The following is a 24,872-nucleotide window of genomic DNA, read 5'->3' on the forward strand; positions in this document are numbered from 1 at the left end:
AGCCTGCAGTGCCCATGCGTAGAGCGGCCGGCTGGGAGCGACACTTTTGTTGCTACCCGTGTACGGGTAAGTGTGCTCGTGGGGCAGCTGTGTGCGCATGTGCGAAGTCGGGTAGGTGATTGGTTTCGTGTCTGCGGCTGAGTTGCAAGTGATGGGGCCCTGTGCTGTTGTTATTGTAGGGTTTCCTGGGAGCGGCTGTTCTTCTGTCCCAACTCTGGGAGGGGAGAGAGGTTGAGGGGGTTGGAACCCAGGACTCCTGGGTTCTGTCCAGGTTCTGGGAAGAGAGAGGGGTCTAGTGGGCTGAGGGGGTTGGGAACCAGAAGTCCTGGGTTCTGTCTCTATCGTGGGGAAGGGAGTTCAGTGGCTAGTTCAGAGGGCTGGGACTCAGAGTCACCTTCCCCAGCTTGCTGTATGCTCTTGAACAGGCTTTCTGTCTCTGTACAGTCAATGGGGTGATGATACCAGCTGTACTAATGCGTTGACATCCTGGGATGATCAGTGCTATAGAAGCTTTAGGTATTAGCAGCTGTAGCACTGAGCAAAGGAAGTGTGGCTATGGGGGAGGGAAATGTTCTGCAAATATTAATTTGCATTTGAACATGAACTTCAGTTTGACCTTTGTGTTCGTGGTGCATAAAACTTGTGAATTTGAGCTTTGCAACATGAATCTTTGCAAAGAGCTCATATTAAACTTTAATATCCAACAGAAGCAAACTTTGATTTTTTTTTTAATATTCATGCCTAACATTCACCCCATGCCCCTGCTCCTGAGGAATAAAAATTTAAATATTCTGACTAAGATTCCTTTCTCTTGTAGTTGCTGAACTTTAAGTCTTGCCTTTTATGATATTGTAATTCTATTCCATTTTTGTGTACCTTTGCAGGACACCTTTCAAGTTAATGTTTTAATCATGTAGAAGTCAGGGAATAACTTATATTTTGCATGTACAGTCAACGTCCAGTGGGCAGTAGGATGTGTTAAAGTGTTGCTTCACATAAGTAACTGCTGGATTGGAAGGAGAGGCAAAGGCCTGTTTTGATGTGAAGTGACCTTGTTAATGAGGCAGGGCCCAGCAACTAGTATGGTGATTGCACTGGAATTCAGTGCATAAAGCCACACTAGTGCTGTGTCAAAGACTGAGATATATTTTATACACTACCTGTCCCTCCAATACATGTGTATTATCACACATGGCATTAACTTCAGAGTCTGTATATGTCACGCAGGCCAGATTTACAGCTGCTGTAACTTAACTTTGAACACTTGACTCTTGTGCTTTGAAAATTTGCGTTAATGTAAGGTTTGTATTATTTTTATTGCACTAGTGTTCTCTGTGGGAGAGGGAGAAAAAGACCAAGGGAAGAGAAATCCAAAGAGAATCCACCTGATTGCTCTTTTGGTAAGCATCAGTTCTGTGGTGTATCTCTTGCCGCAGTAACCATGGACATCAGCAGCAGAATTGAGTGCATCTTCTTCAGTGAATTCCACCCAACGTTGGGGCCTAAAATAACCTACCAGGTCAGTGATGCCAGAGTATTTGGGGCTGGGGTCTATTGAGTATTCAAACAGTGAACTGAGGGGATTCAGTCTGCTGTCTCCAGCGCTCAGCCAATGCTGGCCTCATCAGCCAAGGGCCTGCAGCTGAGCCCTGTGTGTCTCTTCAGCTGAACTGTGACATTTTATACTGTGACATCTTCTGGCTCTCTACAAAAGTGGCTTTTCACAGGTGCTCACTCTCCTTGTCATGCTTGTAGCCTGTTGCTCGGGTTTCTTATGAGACTGTAGGGTTATGTCTGTTGGCTCTTCAGTGATACATTATTGTTTCCTTGGCCGTGCAGGTCCCGGAGGATTTCATATCCCGAGAGCTCTTTGACACAGTCCAGGTGTACATCATCACCAAACCCGAGCTGCAGAACAAGCTCATCACAGTGTGAGTACCACCTAGAGCTGCACTCTATAATCATAGCAATGAGCAACCACCATTTTTCATAATTTAATTACAGGTTGTGCACAAGATGTTAATGAATTTTAACTACTTGGAAACTTTGAAGAGTCTGCGTTTTTCTGTTAAGAGAATTCAGGACAAAGCCTGGCACAGATGCTAAATTTCTTAAATGACTCACTCTCATAAACTGCTGAACGCATTTACTTGTAAATTCTCAGAAAATTCATTCTGGGCTCGGAGTAAGGTCTGGGAGTTTGGGGAGGATCTGTGGAATTTTTCATACAAAACAAAGGAGTGTCTATTTTAAAAGCAAAATCTTTCACTATGGAGTTCTGACCAGTGCTTCCAGAACAATTGCAGTTGATGGCTTGCGCCTGTTTCTCTTTGATAGGACCGCTATGGACAAGAAGCTGATCGGCTGCCCAGTTTGTATTGAGCACAAAAAATATAGCCGGAACGCTCTGCTTTTCAATCTGGGCTTTGTTTGTGATGCTAGAGCCAAGACTTGTGCATTGGAACCCATCGTGAAGAAATTGGCTGGCTATCTCACCACCTTAGAGGTCAGATTTGGCACTGATGCACCCATTCAATACCTAATGCTTTTTGTCACGGATCCACAGGATTGGTGCTACAATCCCTAGCTTTAGAACGATCTCTAGGAGAAACGCCTTTGGTGTGCCAGACCTCCGAGAGTCTCGCCCTTCCTACACAGGGTAGGCCCTGTGGTCTGATGTCTTTTTAGATTGAACCTTCCCAGTCCTTTATCGAGCTGGGGTCTCTACTCAGCTTCCCTGCTGAGAGGTGGGGAAATCCATCTCCCTCAGGGTAGTTGGTTGCTAGGTGTCAGTGTCCTGGTGAATAGGTTTTTCATTGTCATCGCAGATTTCCCATTGATATGGGGCCCCCTCGGCCTCAGCCAGTACTTTTCCAAGGACCCATTCATGCTCAGACAGGTAGGCCACATTCATACCTATGTCTCCCAGCCTGCCTTGAAAGCAAACAGCTCTCCCAGCACTGTAAAAAAACAAACAAAAAAAAAAAAACAAAAAAAAAAAACCCCACCCCCATGAGGGGAGTAGCTACCAGCAGTGGGAGTGCGACTGCTAGCACTGGTGTGCCGTCTACACAGCCACTTTACAGTGCTGTAAGTTGCAGCGCTCAGGGGTGTGTTTTCTCACCCCCTTGAGCGAGAAAGTTGCAGTGCTGAAAAGTGGCTGTGTTGACAAGGCCTTATTGACATTAATAGATTCCAAGGCCAGAATGGATTGCTGTGATCATCTGGGCTGACCTCCTGTATAACACAGGCCAGAGAACTTCCCACAATCATTCCTAGAGCAGAGCTTTTAGAAAAACAGCCAGCGTTGATTTACAAATTGTCAGGGAGAAGCCACCACCACCTTTAGTAAATTGTTCCAATGGTTAATTAAAAAGCACATAATGCCACACCCATTCACTTTTTGTTTGTTTATTTAAACCAAATGAAATGTCAGGTAGTGTCTCTTTCTCACTATTTTCTCTGGTCCATTTCCTGGGAAACTGAGTTCTCATAATGGAGAAACTCCAGCCACTTTCTGTTAAAAATAAGGCTATTTTAAGTCAGGCAGTTTTAATGGTTTGTATTAAATAATATGGGCGTGGTTTGTTACTATTGAGTGTGAGTTCATTGATTTCAAATTTCCTTTTTAACAGTAAATGGTATAAGCTTTGTACTTTCAGAATCATACAGGTGACCATAGTGACTGTATAGGGCAGCTTGTAGTTCGGATGATGTGTGTTGTTTAGGATCAAGAGACACAATTGTGGTGTTTCTTCCTGAGCAACACTTTGAATGGAAGCTTAAACTTTCAAGTAAGGTATTGACAGCCCGTGGTAAACATCCCTGATCATTCCCACAGACCTGCCAACAGAGCCATGGAGAACCAGACTTGACACTCCTCATATTTCTCAAGTTAAAAACAGCAAGAATTTTTAAAAAAAACATCCTTTCAGGCCTCTGTGCTTGCTTACGCTGTTATGCAGACAAAACTACACAGGATTGTTTCAGGGGACAAGACAAAGATGCCACGTTTATTATGATAACACAGTTTTATATACGACCAATAACTAATACCTATATTCACAAACACGTCCACACACACACATCAGATGTCTGCAGCTGCTGTATAGTTACCAGTCCTGAACGTAGCTTGAGTCCATAGCTTGATTTTGCAGCTTGGGTTCGTAGCTTATGGCAGCTAACTGGCCAGGAAAGCTGGGCACAAGGAAGGGCTGGGTCTGCCCTCCTAAATTGGCAGCAGAACGTTGCACACACACCCCCTACCCTTCAAGAAAAAGTGTTCTATCTCACTCATCTTTCTTATAGGCTTTTAGTTTGAATCCAGAGTCTGTAGGTCTTGCTGTGTCACGCTGCCTCTAGGTTCGGTGTGATTGATCACCTGTCAGACGTGACTTTTAGCCTTGGACCTGGCTTTGATTTTCCTTCTATTGTACCTTTGTTCTTTTCTTTTTAGGGTGGACTTTTCTTTCTTTGTTAGGGCTGTTGTTTGCATCTTCAGCCATTGGTGTTTGAACTTTATTTCATCAGGACAAACTGGCGCTGGAGGTTGATTCCATCATCCATACAGACCTCATTCACACATTTTAAACTAAACTAATAAGATTACATTAGAGTTTTGCAAAATGAAGGTTGCAGCAGGCTTTTACAAAATGGAGTCTGAGTTACAATATGGACAAGTATAAGGAGTGGCAAAGTGAACAGAAGCTGCAACGTAGACAAGTATAATGAATGGCAAACAGTGAGCAGAAGTTACACTATTGAAACAGTGCAAGTTTCAGTGATTTAAGCTGCAATTGGATTGAAAGTGAAACTTACAAGGTCAGCTGGCTAAAGGCTGTGGCTCTTAACAAGCATCTTAATTGTCAATTAGCCAGTTATTGGGATAACTGGTTTTATGAATGAGTGTTGTTTCATTCATAAAACTTTACTTATGAAGTTATAATAATAAAATGAATAATTAAAAACAATTTTATTCATCGGTTCTACAACAGCCCTAAACAGTAATTCCTTAGGTGAAATCCATTGCGGTCGATGGGAGTTTGAGACTTCACTGGAGCCAGGATTTCACCCCTTGATCCTGCATAACACATCATGATGTAAAGGAAAGATTTGTCATTAATTAGGTGAGTGACAGGTTTTCAGGATCAGACTAAAAGTAAGAAAAGAACAAAGGAAAAATTACCAGTGGAGTTTCCGTACTGTATCGCCTGCATAACAGCTCCACAGCAGCTTTATAGAGAGATCGGAGGTGGCTTGCTGCTACTGAGAGGCAATGACACTGACCCTGTTCTCTCCTAGCTGGAAAGTGGCTTCATCTCCAATGAAGAGAGTAAACAAAAGCTGGTGCCAATAATGACCATCCTCCTGGAGGAGCTCAACGCCACCGGGAAATGTACTTTGCCAATCGGTAGGGTCTCTGGACATCTAGCTGCAATGTAGTCTTTTTCTGTGTCTCTTCCTAGCCTCACAGTGAGTCCCTTAGCGTCACCCCAGTAGTGGATCCTGTCTGAGGCAGAGGAGCCTCCTGATATAAAGTTTGTAGCTTGAGGGTGTGGGGTCAGACTTGCAGCTCCACCTGTACCTCACCCTTGTGCTGCTTTTTGTGGTATTTGAAGTGTTGCTCGGGGGACATTTGTGGGGGAGGAGCACAGGGGAGAGAAGGGAGTTAAATGCACTGGGGGAGTGCACTGTTCCCTTATTGCCTCTGGCATCCCTGGAGTGCCAATGGGCTGTGATTACAGCGGAGTTGGCTACTGCTGGGAACAAAAGGGCAGCTGCTCTATACTGACCAGATTGCTGTAACAGAAGACTTGTCTACGTTGTAGGGGGAATCAATCTAAGATATGCAACTTCGACTTCAGCTACGCAAATAGCATAGCTGAAGTATCTTAGTTCAACTTACCTGGCTGTCCTCAAGGCAGCAAGTTGATTGCTGCGGTTCCCCCGTCTGCTCCACTTACTCCTCCTGCCGAGGTGGAGTACGGGCATCGATTCGGGGATCAATTTATTGCATCTAGATGAGACACGATAAATTGATCCCCGATAGATCAATTACTACCCGCTGATCCGGCGGGTAATGTATACATGGCCAGAGTCTTGCACAGAGGATGGAAGGGGAGGTTGGCATCTGAGGGTCAAATCCTGCCCTGGTTTCAGCAGCAGGTGAAATTCCCGTTGTTCATGGGGTGGTACTCACACTGTTATATCAGGGCAGATTTTATTTGGGAAAGTTGAGAGAGACAGATGTTTGCTAGGAGAACTGAGTGCTTTCATCATCTCCTCCTAGATGAATCGAACACCATTCACCTGAAAGTGATCGAGCAGCGGCCAGATCCTCCCATTGTGCAGGAGTACGACGTGCCCGTCTTCACTCTGGACAAGGATGACTTCTTCAATGCCCAGTGGGATCTCACCACTCAGCAGGTCTGTCTGCTTCATCCAGGTGGGACTAAGCAGGGGGGACATTCTAATGGGATCATCTCCCATTCCAGCAACTCAGCTGAATGGAGATGTGACGGGTCGGTTGCGCTACCTGGTGCCCAGTGAACAAGGGGTTAACAACAGCTCAGCAACCTGTAGCCCTTGCCTGGGGCCTATAAATCCTCTGCTTGGGAGACAAGAGGAAGGAGAATGCTATTGGGTAGCAGCCTAGCCTTCCCAGAGTCTTAGGACTGGGGAGCTTGATCCTTTTTGTGGAGAAGGCTTTTGCTGATTGCAGTGGTATGCTTCTGCTGAACCATTCCGAGTGAACATGTGATAAACAGCAACAGCCGTTGCCAACACTGTCCAAATCAAGCAAAGATGTCCTTTGTGGGGAAGTGTTCATCTAGGGATGTTTAACAAAGCGTTAAATAGTGTGGAACTCTGTGCTCCAGGTGCAGACACTTCCAAACAGGGTTGGAATACGGAGGTACGCGTGTTTATAGTGAGGGTGCACTGTATTCTCATTCAGCACGGTATCTGTGTTAAATCTCTTCTGATGGTTTCATTGACCCTTTATGCATGGACCACATTTACTGGAAAATCTGGCCCAAGGTGGCCTGTGCCTTTTTTATTCAGTTCTATAACGGTATAATTTTCTTCTCCCAGTGCATGTGATTTTGCAGTTGGATACAAGAGTTCTTGGATGTTAGAAGTGCATATGTCTGGTGCATAGAACCATATCATTGTCTCATGGGAAAAAAAGCTACCTTAAGACAGAGATACCATTGAGAGTATGTATCAGTCACTTAAGGGTAAAACACATTGCAGGGATGTTGTGACTTTCCCCAAACAAAACATTGTAAACACAGGAAATGTAGAGCTAAAGTTAACTGAAGAGAAATCCAAACATATCAATGCACAGTTAAGGTATCTAAACACGATACTTCTGCCCCATAGTGACACCATTCAATAACCATGCGAATGATGATTGAGGCATTTAATTGTTTGTGGTCATAGATTACATTATCAATCTGAAGACACACTGGATTTCCCTCACACGCACGCTCCCCTTGATGTCTCTATAGGGAGTCTCACGTGCAGATTTTCTTCTCTTTGGTCTGATCGCTCTCACGTGCTGTCTCCCTAGATCCTGCCGTACATTGATGGATTTCGACACATCCAGAAAATCTCTGCTGAAGCCGACGTGGAGCTCAATTTGGTGCGAATTGCCATCCAGAACCTGCTGTAAGTGCTAAGATCTAGGGCATCGGGAAGGAGAAGGGTCCCTGATCAGAATACTCACACAGATCCATATACCCACCCTTCTTGTCCCCAGTTCTCACTTTAGTCCTGCGTCCCGATCCCCTTGACACATGGGACTCCGAATTTAGAAGAAATTCCCTGCAGAGTTCCCTGTAGAGGAAGCACTATAGAAAACCCAGCCTGCAGCTAGTGGAGAGTAATAAAACCTGTGCATTCACTAGGGAAGAGGCTGGTGTTCGAATCTATAATCAGTGATTTTTAATGTTTCATTGTCTGTCTTACAGATACTATGGGGTGGTGACTCTGGTCTCCATACTTCAGGTGGGTATGGCTAGGAGCAAAAGATTCCAGCGCATTATTAGCCTGACACATGTGACCTTTCACCTCTGGAGATCTGGTCTCTCTTGGAAGAAGTCTGCTGGCCTCATGTTAGGCACAGCACAAAACTACCTCACTAGTGGACAGACTTGGGAGAAGACCTAGGACAAAACCGGTATGGGAGTGCCAGGCTGGTACTAAGAACCACAATAGGGTTGTAATGCTTTAGTACTGACCTGCAGCTCTGCTATTGTCCTTGGCAGTATGACTGGAGCTGGGACATCTGAATACATGGGACCTGCTATGTTTTTCCCTATATTCTTTTAATAGTGCCTGGTTTCTGGTACTGTTGGGCAGAGGACTGCATACAGGACACATCTGCTTTAACACTCACGTGGGTATAAACAGAACTGTAGGCCTGGGGCAGCAGTGGCTGTAGAAATTGATCAAGCAGAATCACTGGCTAACAATGCCAGGTTTAGAAAGGGGAAGAATCTTGTGCTTCTGACATGCAGTTGCACCCTATGCTCTATAGAGGGTAATTCTTCTAGGACAGCACAGTGCTTTGGTTCACATGCCAGTTACACTCCTCTGTGGTGATCATGTGCGGCAGGTGCTTCTCCTTGGCTGGCTCCACCAAATTGTTTGTCTTGGAGTCTCTAGTGTTGTTTGGCTTAAATCCTAGGCCCAGAGCTAAAGCTCTTCAGCCTCTGGTTGATAGTAATTTCATCTCTCTCTCTCTCCTTCCCAGTACTCAAATGTATACTGTACTACACCTAAAGTCCAGGATCTGGTGGATGATAAATGCCTCCAGGAAGAATGTCTCTCTTATGTCACCAAGCAAGGTATAGCAGGCCTGAACTGAGCTATATATATGATAAGATTGTGCTGGCCCAGTATATGCTGTCGCGGCCTTCTGATTCCTCCAGAGACCTGCTAGGGACTTGGAAACCAAAAGTCCAGCGTTGGCTCTTTCTCCCTAGAGTTTGCTCATGACACAAGGCTGATAGTGAGGCCTTCAAGTTTGTGTACTAGGACCTGTGTTAGTATGTTAATGATCTGACAAAGGGGTTGAGTATTGAGGCAGCAAAAGTTGCAGATGCCACAAAGTTATTTAGGTTAGTCATAGAATCATAGATTATTAGGGTTAGAAGGGACCTCAGGAGATCGTCTAGTCCAGCCCCCTGCTCAAAGCAGGACCAATCCCCAAATGGCCCCCTCAAGGATTGAATTCACAACCCTGGGTTTAGCAGGCCAATGCTTAAACCACTGAGCTATCCCTCCCCCTAAGTCAAGATGAGGGATGGCTGGGAGGAACTTCGGAGAGACCTAACCAAGCGAGATGAGTGGCACCACAATGGGAAATGAAACTGAGTGTTGATAGATGTAAAGTAATGCACAGTGGAAGGGAAAACTTTAACTACTTCCACGCCTGCCAGGGTTCTAAGTCAACTGTATCAGTTCAAAGAAGGGACCTGGGCATCATTGTACACAGATCAATGGAGGCTTCTACTCAGTAGGCAGCTGCAATTAAAAAAGCAGACCAGATGGTTGGAGGCATAAGGAATGGGGTGGAGAATAATAGACTCTTTTAATGTTTTTGTATAAATCAGTGGTGCAGCCTCATCTGAAATGCTGTATGTATTTCTGGCCACCCAGCCCCAAAAGGATATTGCAGAATCAGAGGGGTTAAGAAAAGAGCGAGAATAGAAAACATGTGGTCATCATCTTAGAAAGGAGACAACGAAGAGGGGATGCGATAGAAGTCTATAAAATAATGAATGGGCTAGAGAAGGGAGGAGAGGAGTTTCTGTTCTCCCTGTGATGAAACGCAAGAACAAGAGGACATCAAATAAAATTAAAAGGTAGCAAATTCAAAAAAGGAAATACATTTTCCCACTGTGTGTAATTAGATGGTGGAATTCACTGCCACAGGATGTTGCGGAGGCCAAGAATTTAACAGAATTTAAAAAGGGATTGAATAATGATATATGGATGGCAAGAATAGTCAGTTACCATAATTAATGATAACACAATTAGAAGGGATATTAAACCTTGTGCTTCAGGTTTTAAGACAATTTCTAACTATTAGAGACCAGGATGCTATTTAATCTGCCCCCCACATTATCCCAAATCAACTATTGCAGAGTTCTTACATCTCTCTCTGACTCAGCTGGTGCTGGCTGCTGTCAGAGACAGGCGGCTGGGCTGGATGGACCTTGGCTCTGATCCAGTGTGTCCATTTCCTATGAGCTTGGTAAGAGCGAAGCCACATTGGGAGCACTTCTCCAGGCGAGAATGTTGTGTCCCATTGCAGGACTTGGACCTGATACTCAGACCCGAGGTGATACCATCTTTCAGCTGAGATGCTAAACCAGGGTCTTGTGAAGTCCCACGATTTCTGGTAGAACATCACGATCTCAGAGTCTGGGATAAGCCGTGTGTCCTGACCAATGTTTCCTCCTTTTGATTGGTGCAATGTCTAAGCTGCATGACCTGCAGGAGCACACAAAGGCAGCTCCATATTTCTGTGTTGATACCTTTCCACCACCATTTAACTTGGGGATGGTAGTGAGATTGGCCAGGCCCTGTTAATCTCCAGGACAATCTCTTCCTTAGCTCTATCCCCTGTTCAGTGGTGTCTCTCTTCCCCACAGGTCACAAGCGAGCCAGTCTGAGAGACGTCTTCCAGCTCTACTGCGGGCTGAGCCCTGGCACAACTGTGCGAGACCTCATCTGCCGCTACACCCTGCAGCTCCAGAGAGTGGATGAAAGGTCTGAGGCTGCATCCCCTTTCCGAAGGAAGCTCTGAGGATGAGGCCATGACATTACTGCATGCCAGTGCAAGTGCAGATGTATGCCAGTGGCTCAGTGATGCGGGAAGCCCATGGCTAGTTAGCAGACCTAGCTTAGGGTGTCCCCCTCTATCATTCACCGAACTTTACATATGGGGAAACTGAGGCACAGCAGCAAAGTGACTTACCCAGGGTCACACAGTGAAGCTGCAGCAGAAGCAGGCGCACAGCCCAGGTCTCCTGACTCTGTTTCTTGCTCTAGCACCTTCCTTTTTCAGAGTCATACTGAGATTATGGTTTACTTTCTGCCGGCCCAGCAGCCCTAACTGTTGGGTCGTGTGGTGAAGTCCTTCTCATTGGTGTATAACCTCCAAACCTGCTGGCAGGTCACCTGCTCAGTGTTCTGACTTGGCTCTAATGGGAGGAGAGGCTGGGTTGGAGCTGAGCCCCTACTGGTATTTGAGACCATGTGGCTGGTGAATGGACCCTTCCAACTCTAGGTTTCCTAGGATGGCAGCCCTTCTGAGAGCAATTCCTTCTTCTCTCAGGAAGCTTGTCCAGTTTGGTTTGATGAAGGGCCTCATCCGACGGCTCCAGAAGTATCCCGTGAAGATAGTGCGGGATGAGAAAAGTCACCCAGCCCGGCTGTACACGGGCTGCCACAGCTACGATGAGATCTGCTGTAAAACAGGTACAGGAACCCAGCTTTGTTTGTGAGGAAGGGAGGAGAGACCAAGCATGGCTCAGCAGTAGGTGAGGGTGTTAATTCAAGGTCCGTAACATTTGGTACTCTAGGATTTGCATTGCAGTAGCACCTATGAGCTGCAGTCATTGCATTAGGCTCTGTGCTGCTGTGGGAGGGATTTTATTCTTGCAGTTTGGATGAGTAGCAGCAATATTGCAGGAGTTGCAAGGCACCAGACAAACCCACTTGATCAAATGAAATAACTTGCAGACATTGCCCAACTTCACCTTGTAACAAACCTAGCTGAGAGCCGTTTTCCAGCCGTGCTGGGCCCTAACAGTGGGAACTCAGGGCCCCAAAAGAGGTTCTGGCTCAGGAGACCCTTTCAGCAGAATCCATTTGATTATTTTTTTTTCCTGGTCCTTTTCTGAATCCTGTTTAGACAGCAAAATATTAGTGTTCACAGTGGGGTCGCTGCTAGTATAAGGCAGTGCTGCATGCAGCTCATAAAAGTTTAAAATCTAGAACAGATGCAGAACAAACAGTTCAGCCGTATGCTAGAGACTTTAGAGAGAGATGCAGAAGGAATCTCGTGGCAATCGCTGAAAAGCTCAATGGAAAGGTGTGTTTTGGAGAGGGAGCTGGCTGTAGGAGGGGATTTGAGAGCTGAGCACTTCAGAAGGGTATTGGATGAACCTTTTTTCCTCTGGAGACTTGGTGGTCTTAATTAGATCCCCACTGAAGGAATAGCTGTCCATGTCTCAACTGCTGGACTGCTTGGGGTGCTGGAGTGTCTGCTCAGGACCAGCCTAAGAGAAGGGTTGGTATAGAGGAGTTACAGGAGAGGGGGAACGATGCATGAGCCACTGAGATCACTGGCTATACCAGTGAGGGAGGATGTTCTCTGGGAAGGGCTAAAACTGAAATGGGCGTCAGAGGTGAGGAGTTTTTTGGGCAAGATTGCAAAAGTGTGGGCGTCAGAGGTGACGATCGAGATAGGTTGGCAAAGCAGAACAGGGAAAGCTGGCACAGTGCCAGTCTACATTGAGTCTTCCTTTTATCAGATATGGCCATCAGCACTGAAATGGTAATTGCTGAGATAGCAGGATCAAACTGTGGTATCTGGCTGGTCTAGGTCTCTGTTTTAGCCCCACTTTTCCAGTGACCAGGCTGGGAGACACAAAATCCAGAATCTGTGGATTCACTGTTGGGCCATTCTTCAGCTGAAACCAAGACCCAGTGGCTGGAGCGTGAGAGTTGAGGACTCAACTCAACATAATCAGGCGTTTTAGTCTTGTCACCCCTCTGCCTGCCTTTCCCCCCATTAGAGATAACAAGGGCTTTGGTTGGCAGAGTGGACTCACGTTAGTGCTATAGATGTGCTGGTTCTAACATTGTTCTCTGCTTCTTCCTGAGGCATGAGCTACCGAGAGCTGGATGAGAGACTGGAGAATGATCCCAACATCATTGTTTGCTGGAAGTGAATCTCTCTTGGGGAAGGAGCAGCAGCACCCTGCCCCACAGGGAAAAGAACACTGGAAAAGGATGGCTGAGCTGTCCACATCATGGAGAGGAACTGAGACCCCTGACTGCGGCACTTTCAAGGGACTTGGTTCCTTTAGTGGAGAGTATATTGTGTATTTCAGGCTAATGTTGCTTGGAGAAAGAGAGAGAACTCGCGTTGGATGTCTTTGCATTCCTCCACAATGGCAAAGCATAGGTCCCACCTCTCAGCACAGAGTGCTGGCCAGCTGCTTTTTGCCATGTGCCACTGAAATCATCGGTTCCATGGTGTCTGTGCCGGCCTTCTTGCGGCCGGACTAGGTCACATAGAAACACTGTCATCGCTATATTGGGGATTGTTGTAGGGTATTGCTGCACATACAATCTACATATGGAACACCTGAGTCCTTGTGTTAAAAGGGAAGGGGCTGGTTTCCTTCCCACTCTCAGAAGCACTGACAGTTTTGCCTCAACTATTTCTTCTCCAGCCTCCCCCATTGCAGCTGGGAACGAAACACCTATGCTTGCTGTTCTGTGGATCTAGCAGCAGAGGGTGCTGTAGGAGTGGAGTAGCCAGGTTAGGTAAACAGAGGCGGGGGCCGCGTGAGTGAATAGTAATAAAACTGTTGAAATTGCATTTTGAAGTTTTGGTGAATTTCCAGCTTCGTGGAGGATGGAAACGGGGGGTGTGAGATGGTGTTCTAATGGGACTAAAAGGTCATTGCTTAGAACTAGTCTGGCTTTGGTTATGATGGGTGCTGTGTGGGAGGTGAAATGGTTAACCCTCTATTGTCGAATGCAGACTTTCCCAACCTGTGGGTTGGGCCCCAAAACTGGGTTGCCAGAATGCTTCAAAGGGTAGCATGGCAACTCCTGTCCCATGGGGCGGGCTGGGCTCACCTCCCTGCTCCAGGCACTGCAGTGTCTGGAGCCACTCAGGTTTGGCCCAGCTGCTATGATGGCAGGAGCCCAGGTAGGTCAAATTTGAGTGAATGGCACCACAACCCCACTCCACAACTCCACTCTCACAAATTTGGTCCAGTCGGGGTGGGGCCAAACTGGTGGTTGCAGCACCTGGAGTGGAGAGCCAGGCCCAGACAGCACCACAGCGAAGGAGCTGCCACTGTGGGGAGTGCTGAGAAGGACCCAATCCCCCAGGGGGACAGAAGCTGACTGAAACCACTATAGGGCAGGGCTGTAACGGGTGGGATGAGCGGGAGCAGTGGCCCAGGTCAAAAAGCTGCAGGAGTGGCTCAGGCTGGTAACACCAAGGGACTTGGGGAGGGAGCGCCACTTAACTCATCTCAGTGAGCCACCCAGCCTGTCTGTGTTGGGGAGGAAGCCAGAAAACTGGGGATGGGGGTTGACACACGATTCAGCTGTTGATTAAAGAGTTTGACCATAATTAACCCACAAGGACTTTAATGGTTCCTAACCTTCCCGCCTTGAATGCAGGAGCCCTGGGCTGGGACAGGGGACCCAGAGAGGGAAATGGACCAGGCTAGTCCCTCACTGGACAGGCACAATGGAATGTAACAACTCAGCATGAAGTGTGTGTGGTGTGTGTGTGTGTGTTTTGGGGGGAGGGAGTACAGTAAATTGCAAATTAGCAGGGACAGAACTTTAAAAATACTGTTGGATCTGTACCAAGAGGCAGTGCCTGCTGTTCATCTCTCCCTCAAGGGCACCCTGTGCTCCTGCTATTGTCAGGCACCCATTGGTGTGGGAGCAGTACAGGGGCAGGGCATCTCCATGCAGTGAGAGGACTGAGATCTGTTGGTGAGGGAGCAATGCTGAGATACATGACAGGACCTCTCCGGAGCAATGGGACACTGGTAGTTGGTGATGGGGGAGCAGTGCAGGGATACAGGGCCTCCCCAGTGCAGCAGGGGGACTGGTGCCCATTGGTGGGGGAGCAGTACCAGGGTATGGGGCAGGGGCTCTCTGGTGCCTGTTGGTGTGGGAGCAGGTATGGGACAGGGGAGCAGGGCTGGGGTATGGGGGCATGGTCTTTCCAGTGCAGCAGGGAGATGACTTCTTAGTGCAGTTGGTAGTGCATCAGTCTCATAATCTGAAGGTCCTGAGTTCAAGCCTCAGAGAGGGCAACTGCTTTTGGGGATGGATAGCTCAGTGGTTTGAGCATTGGCCTGCTAAACCCAGGATTGTGAGTTCAATCGTTGAGGGGGCCATTTAGGGATTTGGGGATCGGTCCTGCTTTGAGCAGGGGGTTGGACTAGATGACCTCCTGAGGTCCCTTCCAACCCTGATAAGTCTATGATTCTATGACTGGTGCCAGTTGGTGGAGGAGCAGTGCTGAGCTATACGACAGGGCCTTTCTGGAGCAATGGGACACTGGTAGTTGGTGATGGGGGAGCAGTGCAGGGATACAGGGCCTCCCCAGTGCAGCAGGGGGACTGGTGCCTATTGGTGTGGGAGCAGTACCAGGGTATGGGGCAGAGGCTCTCTGGTACCTATTGGTGTGGGAGCAGGTACGAGACAGGGGAGCAGGGCTGGCATGTGGGACACTGGAGCAGGGCTGGGGTATGAGGCAGGATCTCTCTTGTGCAGGGGGGGACTGGTACCCATTGGCAGGGGAGCAGGGCTGGGATACATAGCAGGGCCTCTCGGGAGCAATGTGACACTGGTACTTGTTAGTGGGGGCCTCTCTAGTGCAGCGAGGGGACTGGTGCCCACTGGTGGGGGGGCAGGGATGTGCTATGGGGCAGGGATCTCAGGTGCCCACTGACGGGGGAGCGGGTATGGGGGCAGGGCCTCTCCCTCCGGGCCCACCTGTGCCCCAGGGACGGTGCTGCTCCTGCAGAGGGCACTAGGCTCTCTGCTCCCCTCGCCCCGCCCCGCCCCGTGCCTGCGGGCGGGGCAGACAGACGTTGCAGGGGGGCAGCGGGGACGGACGGTTGAGCTCACAGCCGGGCCCGAGGGAGGGGCGGGGCCGAGCCCGGCGCTCCGAATGGGGCGGGTGGGGTTGCCGGGCGCGCGCAGGCCCGGACTCTCGCGGCCGCTTTCCAACCGCCCGCCCGCCGCCGTCGGTCTCCATGGTGACGGCGTGGGGCCATGGCGGAGGTGGCCGCGGTGCTGCTGCCGGGGGAGGCCGAGGCCTTGGTGCAGGCGCTGCGGAGCGGCCCGCTGCGGAACACCGGGGACCGCGGGTCCGAGACGGGGGTCCACCACGAAGCCGGGCTGGGGGGAGGGGGTTAAGGAGAAGGGCTGTGGGAGAGGCCCCCGGACGTTAAGGGGCGAGATGTGGAGGAGGGTCCCCAGTTGAGTTGGGGGCAGGGGGAGTCCATGGGGACTTGAGGGCGGGGGCAATGTGTGTGCAGTCCCTGCGGGGCCAGCGGGGCGTGGGGTGCGTCCCCCGAGGGGAGAGACCTGGGCGTGAGGGAAAGTGAGTCAACGGGTTGAGTTGAGTGGGGGGTTGTGTGGGCCGGGGGCAGATGTGAGTCCCCAGTGGGTTTGAGGGGTTGCTCCTCAGGCAGAGGTGAGCCCCACCATATCTGGGGGGATGGGCTGTTTGCGGGAAGAAGCCCTCCAGTTCCAGGGGAGGCGTCTCTTTGGGGATGTGATGAGTCCCTCAGAGGGGGGCAAGCATCCGCCTGGGTTGGGGGTTTGTCTCTGAGTGGGGAAGGTGGCATGGAGGGGAGCTGGGGTACCGGGGTGCCAAGGGATGTGGACACTGACTCCCCTGCCCCTGCTCCCGCTCCCTAGATGGCTCCGGCAGCATGAGGCCATCGAGAAGCTGAACATGCAGGCCATTCTGAGCGCCTCTTCCGGGCAGGAACAGCTCCTCATTGAGCTGCTGGTGAACTATGCCAAGGTGAGCACTGTGCAAGCCACAGGGAGCTGGGGGATAAGAGCACTCTCCCCCATGGGGGCAGCATCCAGTGGACAAGACAGAGAGGGAAAGCTCTGCAGGGCCCCGTTCACCCTTCTCTGCCAACCAAGCCTAGGCAACCTTGCCCCCTACAGTGCCTAGTCCAAGTGGGCTCCTTCCTCTTTCTTTGGGGAGAGTCATGTACTAATTCACTTTACTTTAGGGAATGTGTCCTGATATGGAGACTAAATTTTCTTTTGCTCAAATACAGTCCTCGGTAATCAAATTCTCTCCCTGCTTGGCATCTGCATCCCTCCAATATTATGTAGTCAGCCCTGTTTGTAACACTGCACTCTGGACCTCAGTCATTTAGCCACATTATAGATTCATAGATTTTAAGGCCAGAAGAGATCATTCTCATCATCTAGTCTGACTTTCTGAATAATGTAGGCCATAGAGCAGGGGTAGGCAACCTATGGCACATGTGCCAAAAGTGGCACACAAACTGATTTTCAGTGGCACTCACACTGCCCGGATCCTGGCCACGAGTCCAGGGGGCTCTGCATTTTAATTTAATTTTAAATTAAGCTTCTTAAAGATTTTAAAAACCTTATTTACTTTACATACAACCATAGTTTAGTTATATATTATAGACTTATAGAAAGAGACTTCCTAAAAATGTTAAAATGTATTACTGGCACGCGAAACCTTAAATTAGAATGAATAAATGAAGACTTGGCACACCACTTATGAAAGGTTGCCGACCCCTGCCGCAGAGTTCCACACAGCGATACTTACATTAAACCCATATCTCATGGTTGAGCTAGCGCATACTTTTTTAGAATGAGACAGCCAAGCTTGAGTTAAAGACTTCAAGTGACAGAGAATCTACCACATCCCTAGATAAATTGTTCTACCCATTGTTAAAAATGTGTGCCTTATTTGCTAGCCTAAATTTGTTACACCGTTGGCTTGTGTTCTTTCCTCCCAGTAACCCTCCTCAGTCCCCAAATCATAGTTGTTGCTGTCCACTGTACTCCCTCCAGTTTGTCTATATTCTAAGTACGAAGAACCCCAGAACTGAACATTGAATGCAAGTTTGGTTGTACCAGAGAGGGACGGTTACTAAACAAAGAGAATCTCTCTGTCCATGAGGTCATGGGCTATGCTTATCTCTGATGTAACACTGAAGTCAGTGGATCTCATCTCAGAGATAAATTTGGTCACCTGGAAATGTTGCTGGTGTATTAGGAAATAGACTAGCAGGACTCTGCCTCCCTCCTTTACCTGCACCAGATACACTGTCCCATCTCACCCAATGGAAAGGTGGGGACAGATACTGATTTCAGAAATGACTGCTTCATGGGATGAAGCAGGTAATATGACGATGAGGCACATGAAAGTACCTAGATAAACAGTGTAACAAAACTGCCAACTCTGAGAGCTGCAGTTTGTCCCAGCATCTTATCCGCTAGGACTAAAATTCTCATATGGCACTTGGCTTCTCTGTATGTTTTCTCTTGCCTGAAAGGTTTCACTTTCCACGGTCTATTCTTCTGTCCAGATCCCTACTCTGATCGAGGAATTGATCTCTGTGGAGATCTGGAAGCACAAGGTGTTCCCTGTGCTGTGCCAGCTGGAGGATTTCAAGCCAAAAAGCACCTTTCCCATCTACTTGGTGGTGAGTACAGAGAGGTCTTGGAGAACAAACATACAGTATTCATGTGCATTGCCATGATCTAGAATGTCCTGCAGGGTGGTAGCACTGCATGGTACTTCTGCTTCAACAGGCATGCTTCACAAGACACCTTGTCCAGATTCCAATAAGGCTTTTCATATGGTAGCTACATGTGAGTCATTTTCACAGGAAAAACTCTTATGAAACACAAATTCTGTCTGACAGTCACTGTTCACAAAGGCTGAATGGGAGAGAAAAGGTTTTAGGCAATGGCTTAATGATAAAATAACTTATCCTTATTTACATAGGGCCTTTCTTCTCAAGGATCCCAAAGAACTGCTTTTCACAAGGCTCACTTCTCCCACCTTTGAAATGCTGCCACCCCTGTGGTGGAGGGAGCATTGCAGCTGTTTAACAGCACACATAGCAACACTACCTAAGTTTAGGACAGGAAATGAGGAAGGATCTCCTATCCAGTTGAAACTACAGTGGAAATTTTGACAGCCAGCAGAATGTAATCACCTATCCTAGACTTTGGCCGGACACTGGGGTAGCTGCTGCCCCTTTAAAAACAGCCATAGAATTGTGAATGACCGGAAGTTCTCAGGGCTGATCGTTTACATTTAGTTCAAGCACTGAACGTTTATAGTATTCTGGCCATTTAACAGGGCACTAAAAATTTCTTGCTTCTGAAAACAGAGAGACCGTCTTTTCTGCTGGGTTTCATTGCCTTTTAGTTAGCGCAGCTCACAGGTGTTCATGCTGTTGATTGACAGGACTCCACACTGTTTGCACCCAGCATGTATGTGGAGGAAGGACAGTCCAGTAAATTCTTTGGGATTCTAAGAAATCCTTCCACAGTCCTGTCTGCCCTGGACACTGCAAATAGGGCCACTAGCTAATGCTGGATCAGGGGGCACTCTCCTAGGAATTGTGATAGCAATAGATACTAATAGTCTATCTAGTCCAGTACTATGGCTCTGATAGCAGCCAAAGATGGATATTTTAGAGCAGTGACAGGCAACCTGTGGCCTGCGGGCCACAGAGGATAATTTGCTGGTGGGCTCCCCGACAGTTTGTTTACATTTGCACAGCCGCACGCAGCTCCCAGTGGCTGTAGTTCACCGTTCCCGGCCAATGGGAGCTGCAGGAAGTTGTGTGGGCTGCAGCAATGTGCTGGCCACCGCTTCCCACAGCTCCCATTGGCTGGGAATGGTGAACTGCAGCTGCTGGGAGCTGCGGGTGGCCATGCAAATGTACACAAACTGTCTGGGGTCCCACCACTGGATTACCCTGATGAGGTGCAGGTTGCCCACCACTGTTTTAGAGGAAGGTGTAGAACTTCCTCAGTATTTGTGGCACCTTAGAGACTAACAAATGTATTTGAGCATAAGCTTTTGTGGGCTACAGTCCACTTCATCGGATGCATAGAATGGAATGTATAAGAAGAGTATATATATACATATAGAGAAGATGCCATACCGGCTCTAAGAAGCTAATTAATTAATTATGGCATCTTCTGTGTATGTGTATACATACTCTTCTTATATGTTCCAATCTATGCATCTGATGAAGTGTGCTGTAGCCCACGAAAGCTTATGCTCAAATAAATTTGTTAGTCTCTAAGGTGCCACAAGTGCTCCTGTTCTTTTTATGGATACAAACTAACACTGCTGCTACTCTGAAACCTGTCACTACCTGTAATGCTACCAATGTGCTCTTGGAATTCCAGGCATCTTCACAGCAGCATCTCCTGCCATCTAATGGGATCTGTTGGGTTAGCGTTTCTCAAATGTGGCCATTGAGGCCACATGCGGCCACCAGGGGCTTTTTGTGCAGCCACAGCCTCCTGGAAAGTGATTGTTAACACTGCTTTGCCCCTCAAACATACCAATATCACTTTTCACAGAGACAGACTTACTAGTTAGCAAGTCTTTAAAAAAGAAACCAAAAATGCAAAAGAAACAACAGCAAAAGAAACAGGAATGTGCAAAACACGTTATTTGTTTCTATTCTGTTTAGGTCTAGTAAAGAATAGAGACAACTACATTATTTTTATTATTGAGTCTGCAATAAAAAATTACATAAATAAATTACAATGATTTGGGCATGTATATGTGCATATTTATTTGTTTTTCCTAAAGTTAATTAAGTATTTTAGAAAAAATTGTCAGAGTGGCCACCAGCAAGAGTTGGTGTCCGCACTCTGTGGCCACCAGAACATTTCCTGTAAGACTCCCAGGTGACTGGAAAGTGGTGGCCCTTTGCTGCTATAAGAATTTCAGTGAGAGGTCTTCACTGGCCCTTTTGGTGGTGGGACTGATCTCAGTAGCAAAAGATACACCTGTATCTCAGTGCACTAGTATTCTTCTAGTGAAGCCAGGAAAACTATTCCAGTAGAGGGGCCATACTGGCCAGCTGCTAGGAACCAGAGGGTATCATTTGCATGATAAACTTGCAGACTGCAGTGATACAGGGGTTCAGACTCTGGCTCCCAGTTTGCAGTGCTCCAACCTGTTCTTAGATGATGATGGAGCATTGCTTGCTGGGAGTCGGGACCTGTAGTTTCCCCAGACCACATATCTGTATTAAAGATGAGCCTGGCTAAGGATTCCATGGATTGCATTTGCCTCATCAGCTGAGCTTTTGACTGCACCTGTATTGGGGGCTACCTCAGTTACAGGCTGATGCATATTAGCATGGGCACTGTAGATGATGTTCCTCTGACCTTTGCTTTCTCTCCCCACGTTCCCTTAGCTGTACCATGAAGCTTCTATTGTCAACCTCCTGGAGACAGTGTTTTTTCACAAGGTAAGAGATGAGTTCAGCTGTGTTAAATCAAGGGCCCCAGAGTGGGGAAACCCCAGATGTGATTTCAGGTCATGTGTATGAAACATATTTCCCAAGAGTTGTAATTAGAGAGGCAGTGTGATGTAGTGGCCGATCATGGGAGTAGATTCCAGACCTGTGATGAAGTGGGAATTTTCTGTAGTATTTTTGTGAATCTTTTGTGTGCCTCAGTTTCCCCTATATTTTGCCTGGCTACCTGGGGAGTGGGGAAGAACTGAGTCTGCTGTCAGGGCCAGTTAAGAGAGCTATGTGGATGTGTGTAATCTCGCTGTCTGAGCCTGAATGGGTCATTTAAAAAAAGGACTGACTGAGGCCGAACTCATATAAACAGAAAATCTGAGATGACAGTGGAAAGCCCAGGCACCAGGACATTAACACCTAGAAACCAGCATCCTAGAGGGAGATGGATTCCCCCACCTCACCGCAGGGAAGCTGGGCACAGACCCCAGCTCCGGAACAAAGGACTGGAAGGTGTGAAGTTGAGGGATAAAGTGTTGGCTTCTGGAAGGAGTCAGAACTCTCATCTGGAAACTGACCAAAGAGGTCAGACTGTGGAGGAGAGACAGAACCTGAGCATGGGATTCACTACAATTTGACTGAGGCTCTGGACTGACCAGAATGGACTATACTTTAACCTTCATTTCTCTGTGCTAACCTAAGGACTTTCAGATTCTATGTGCCTGATGACCAATACATGGTTACCGTATTTTTAAAAGACTGCCTGTGTCACTGTAAATACTGAGAGCATTGCACCCTGAAGAGCTTAAGTACAGCCTCCCGCATGTCTCTGGCTTGGCTAGATTCACTGGAGGGAGCCACAGAGAGAGAGAGAGGAGATGCTGGTGCCAAAGGCCCAGGCTTGGAGGTCACAGACCTTCCCCTGTGGGATTATATGGGCCCTTTGAGCCTGGCATGATAAAGCTGTTACTCCAGGAGACTAGTGACAAGCTGGGGCATAGACCAGACCCTGTGACAAGGCCCCCCAAATTCTAGTCCCAGTTCTGCCAGTTTAAAGTTAAAGCATAAAAACACAGACAACTGAGAGGATGGAAATACAGAATTAAGGCAACTCAAACAGCCCATATCTCCATGTTCAGCCTGAAGCCATAAGGTAGAGCTCAATCAACTCCCTGTGACACTGAGGTCTGCAGGTATTGGTGCAATTGGACTGATGTTTTCTAATCAGAAGGCCATCTGAAAAATGATCTTTCTGAAGAGAAAACCTTCTCCTCTCAAACAGCACTCTGATGCCCTCTTGTTGTGTAGGAGATCTGCGAATCAGCTGAGGACACCATTCTGGACTTGATTGATTATAGCTACCGGAAACTGACCCTGCTAGCAGCTTGGAGCACCAACAGGGAGTTTCCAACCCACGAAAAGCTTGTGCCTGAGGATCTGACCAATGCATCATCAATGCAGGTGGGTTAAAAGGGCAAGTTTCCAACTTCCAGCAGGTCTTATCTGACCTTGTACCTTGGAGGGAAGTTAAATTTCCATGACTGGGAAAGACCATAGTTATAGCCATGAAGGCCCTTGTATCCAGAACCTGATGAATAAATCCACTGTACTTGGGCATTCCTCTACATGAATTTGGTGTTGGTGGAGATCTCTTGATTGGTGATTTGTTCTCACTGGTGGCTCATCATGAGCAGAGACAGTGTGAGTTTTCCCACTCTGTCCTACAAGTGTTCTTCAACTGTGACATTATGAGATTCTCTCTAGGGGCAAGAAGGCAGTTCAGTTTCTATGAACCACTGTGTTTTTGACCTACCTCCTAAGACTAGGAGTGAGGGAACCAGTCAGGGTTAATTGCAATGGTATTTTTTTGAGATCTCTATAGGTTTCCACTTGGAATTGGCCTAAGGGTATGTCTACACTACGGGATTATTCCGATTTTACAGAAACTGATTTTTTGAAACAGATTATGTAAAGTCGAGTGCACGCGGCCACACTAAGCGCATTCATTCAGCGATGTGCGTCCATGTACCGAGGCTAGTGTTGATTTCCGGAGCGTTGCACTGTGGGTAGCTATCCCATAGCTATCCCATAGTTCCCACAGTCTCCCCCGCCCACTGGAATTCTGGGTTGAGATCCCAGTGCCTGATGGGGCAAAAAACATTGTCGCGGGTGGTTCTGGGTACAGCCTCACCCCTCCCTCCTTGCAAGTAGCAGACAACCGTTTCACACCTTTTTCCCTGGGTGAACTGTGCAGATGCCATAGCACGGCAAGCATGGACCCTGCTCAGCTCAAGACAGCAATCATGGACGTTATAAACACCTCGCGCATTCTCGTGCAGTCAATGCTGAACCAGGACCTGCAAAACCAGTCGAGGAGGAGGCGGCTACGGCAGTGCGGCGACGAGAGTGACGAGGACATGGACACAGAATTCTCTCAAACCGCGGGCCCCTGTGCTTTGGAGATCATGCTGGTAATGGGGCAGGTTCTAGCCATTGAATGCCGATTTTGGCCCCGGGAAACAAGCACAGACTGGTGGGATCGCATAGTGTTGCAGGTGTGGGATGATTCCCAGTGGCTGCGAAACTTTCGCATGCGTAAGGGAACTTTCATGGAACGTTGTGACTTGCTTTCCCCTGCCCTGAAACGCCAGAATACCAAGATGAGAGCAGCCCTCACAGTTGAGAAGCGAGTGGCGATAGCCCTCTGGAAGCTTGCAACGCCAGACAGCTACCGGTCAGTCGGGAATCAATTTGGAGTGGGCAAATCTACTGTGGGGGCTGCTGTGATGCAAGTAGCCAAAGCAATCATTAAGCTGCTGCTATGAAAGGTTGTGACTCTGTGAAATGTGCAGGTCATAGTGGATGGCTTTGCTGCAATGGGATTCCCTAACTGTGGTGGGGCTATAGATGGAACCCATATCCCTATCTTGGCACCGGAGCACCATGGGACCCAGTACATAAACCGAAAGGGGTACTTTTCCATGGTGCTGCAAGCACTGGTGGATCACAAAGGACGTTTCACCAACATCCACGTGGGATGGCCGGGAAGAGTTCATGACGCTCATGTCCTCAGGAACGCTACTCTGTTTAAACGGCTCCAGCAAGGGAATTACCTCCCAGACCAGAAAATAACAGTTGGGGATGTTGAAATGCCTGTAGTTATCCTGGGGGACCCAGCCTACCCTTGATGCCATGGCTCATGAAGCCATACACAGGCAGCCTGGACAGTAATCAGGAGTTGTTCAACTACAGGCTGAGCAAGTGCAGAATGGTGGTAGAATGTGCATTTGGCCGTTTAAAGGCGCGCTAGCGCACATTACTGACTCGCTCAGACCTCAGCCAAACCAGTGTCCCCATTGTTATTGCTGCTTGCTGTGTGCTTCACAATCTCTGTGAGAGTAAGAGGGAGACCTTTATGGCGAGGTGGGAGGCTGAGGCAAATCACTTGGCTGCTGATTACGCACAGCCAGACACCAGGGCAATTAGAAGAGCACACCAGGAAGCAGTGCGCATCAGAGAAGCTTTGAAAACCAGTTTCATCACGGGTCAGGGTACAGTGTGACTGTT

At 48.1% G+C, this 24,872-nt stretch overlaps 2 protein-coding genes and 1 non-coding gene across 6 annotated transcripts in view; all 3 read left to right on the plus strand.

Annotated features, from left to right (window-relative positions):
- The first annotated feature begins 71 nt into the window (after positions 1-71).
- The window catches only part of NPRL2 (NPR2 like, GATOR1 complex subunit), an 81,910-nt gene continuing 57,109 nt past the window's right edge, over positions 72-24,872 (plus strand). Inside the window, exons 1-12 of one of the 2 annotated variants that reach the window (XM_050958665.1) lie at positions 72-111; positions 1,327-1,519; positions 1,840-1,931; positions 2,338-2,506; positions 5,302-5,410; positions 6,290-6,426; positions 7,574-7,671; positions 7,974-8,010; positions 8,759-8,852; positions 10,665-10,782; positions 11,351-11,493; positions 12,904-13,627. In XM_050958665.1, the coding sequence (XP_050814622.1) occupies positions 98-111; positions 1,327-1,519; positions 1,840-1,931; positions 2,338-2,506; positions 5,302-5,410; positions 6,290-6,426; positions 7,574-7,671; positions 7,974-8,010; positions 8,759-8,852; positions 10,665-10,782; positions 11,351-11,493; positions 12,904-12,971 (1,272 nt within the window). In that variant the 5' untranslated portion in view covers positions 72-97 and the 3' untranslated portion in view covers positions 12,972-13,627. Of the gene's footprint in view, positions 112-1,326; positions 1,520-1,839; positions 1,932-2,337; positions 2,507-5,301; positions 5,411-6,289; positions 6,427-7,573; positions 7,672-7,973; positions 8,011-8,758; positions 8,853-10,664; positions 10,783-11,350; positions 11,494-12,903; positions 13,628-24,872 lie in introns of those variants that run through there. The other variant, XM_050958664.1, reaches the window with a different exon arrangement.
- Positions 15,023-15,095, plus strand: TRNAM-CAU (transfer RNA methionine (anticodon CAU)). The gene has a single exon. It is a non-coding gene; the product is annotated as a tRNA-Met (tRNA).
- The window catches only part of ZMYND10 (zinc finger MYND-type containing 10), a 32,063-nt gene continuing 23,253 nt past the window's right edge, over positions 16,063-24,872 (plus strand). For all 3 annotated transcript variants that reach the window (XR_007775095.1, XR_007775096.1, XM_050958714.1), the window contains exons 1-5: positions 16,063-16,157; positions 16,714-16,822; positions 18,384-18,500; positions 21,255-21,308; positions 22,614-22,766. Coding sequence is in view for 1 of the 3 variants with exons in the window: in XM_050958714.1 (XP_050814671.1) it covers positions 16,063-16,157; positions 16,714-16,822; positions 18,384-18,500; positions 21,255-21,308; positions 22,614-22,766 (528 nt within the window). In the remaining 2 variants the exon portion in view is untranslated. The remainder of the gene's footprint in view (positions 16,158-16,713; positions 16,823-18,383; positions 18,501-21,254; positions 21,309-22,613; positions 22,767-24,872) is intronic.

This window comes from Gopherus flavomarginatus, chromosome 6, assembly GCF_025201925.1.
Source record: "Gopherus flavomarginatus isolate rGopFla2 chromosome 6, rGopFla2.mat.asm, whole genome shotgun sequence".
Taxonomy (NCBI): Eukaryota; Metazoa; Chordata; order Testudines; family Testudinidae; genus Gopherus; species Gopherus flavomarginatus.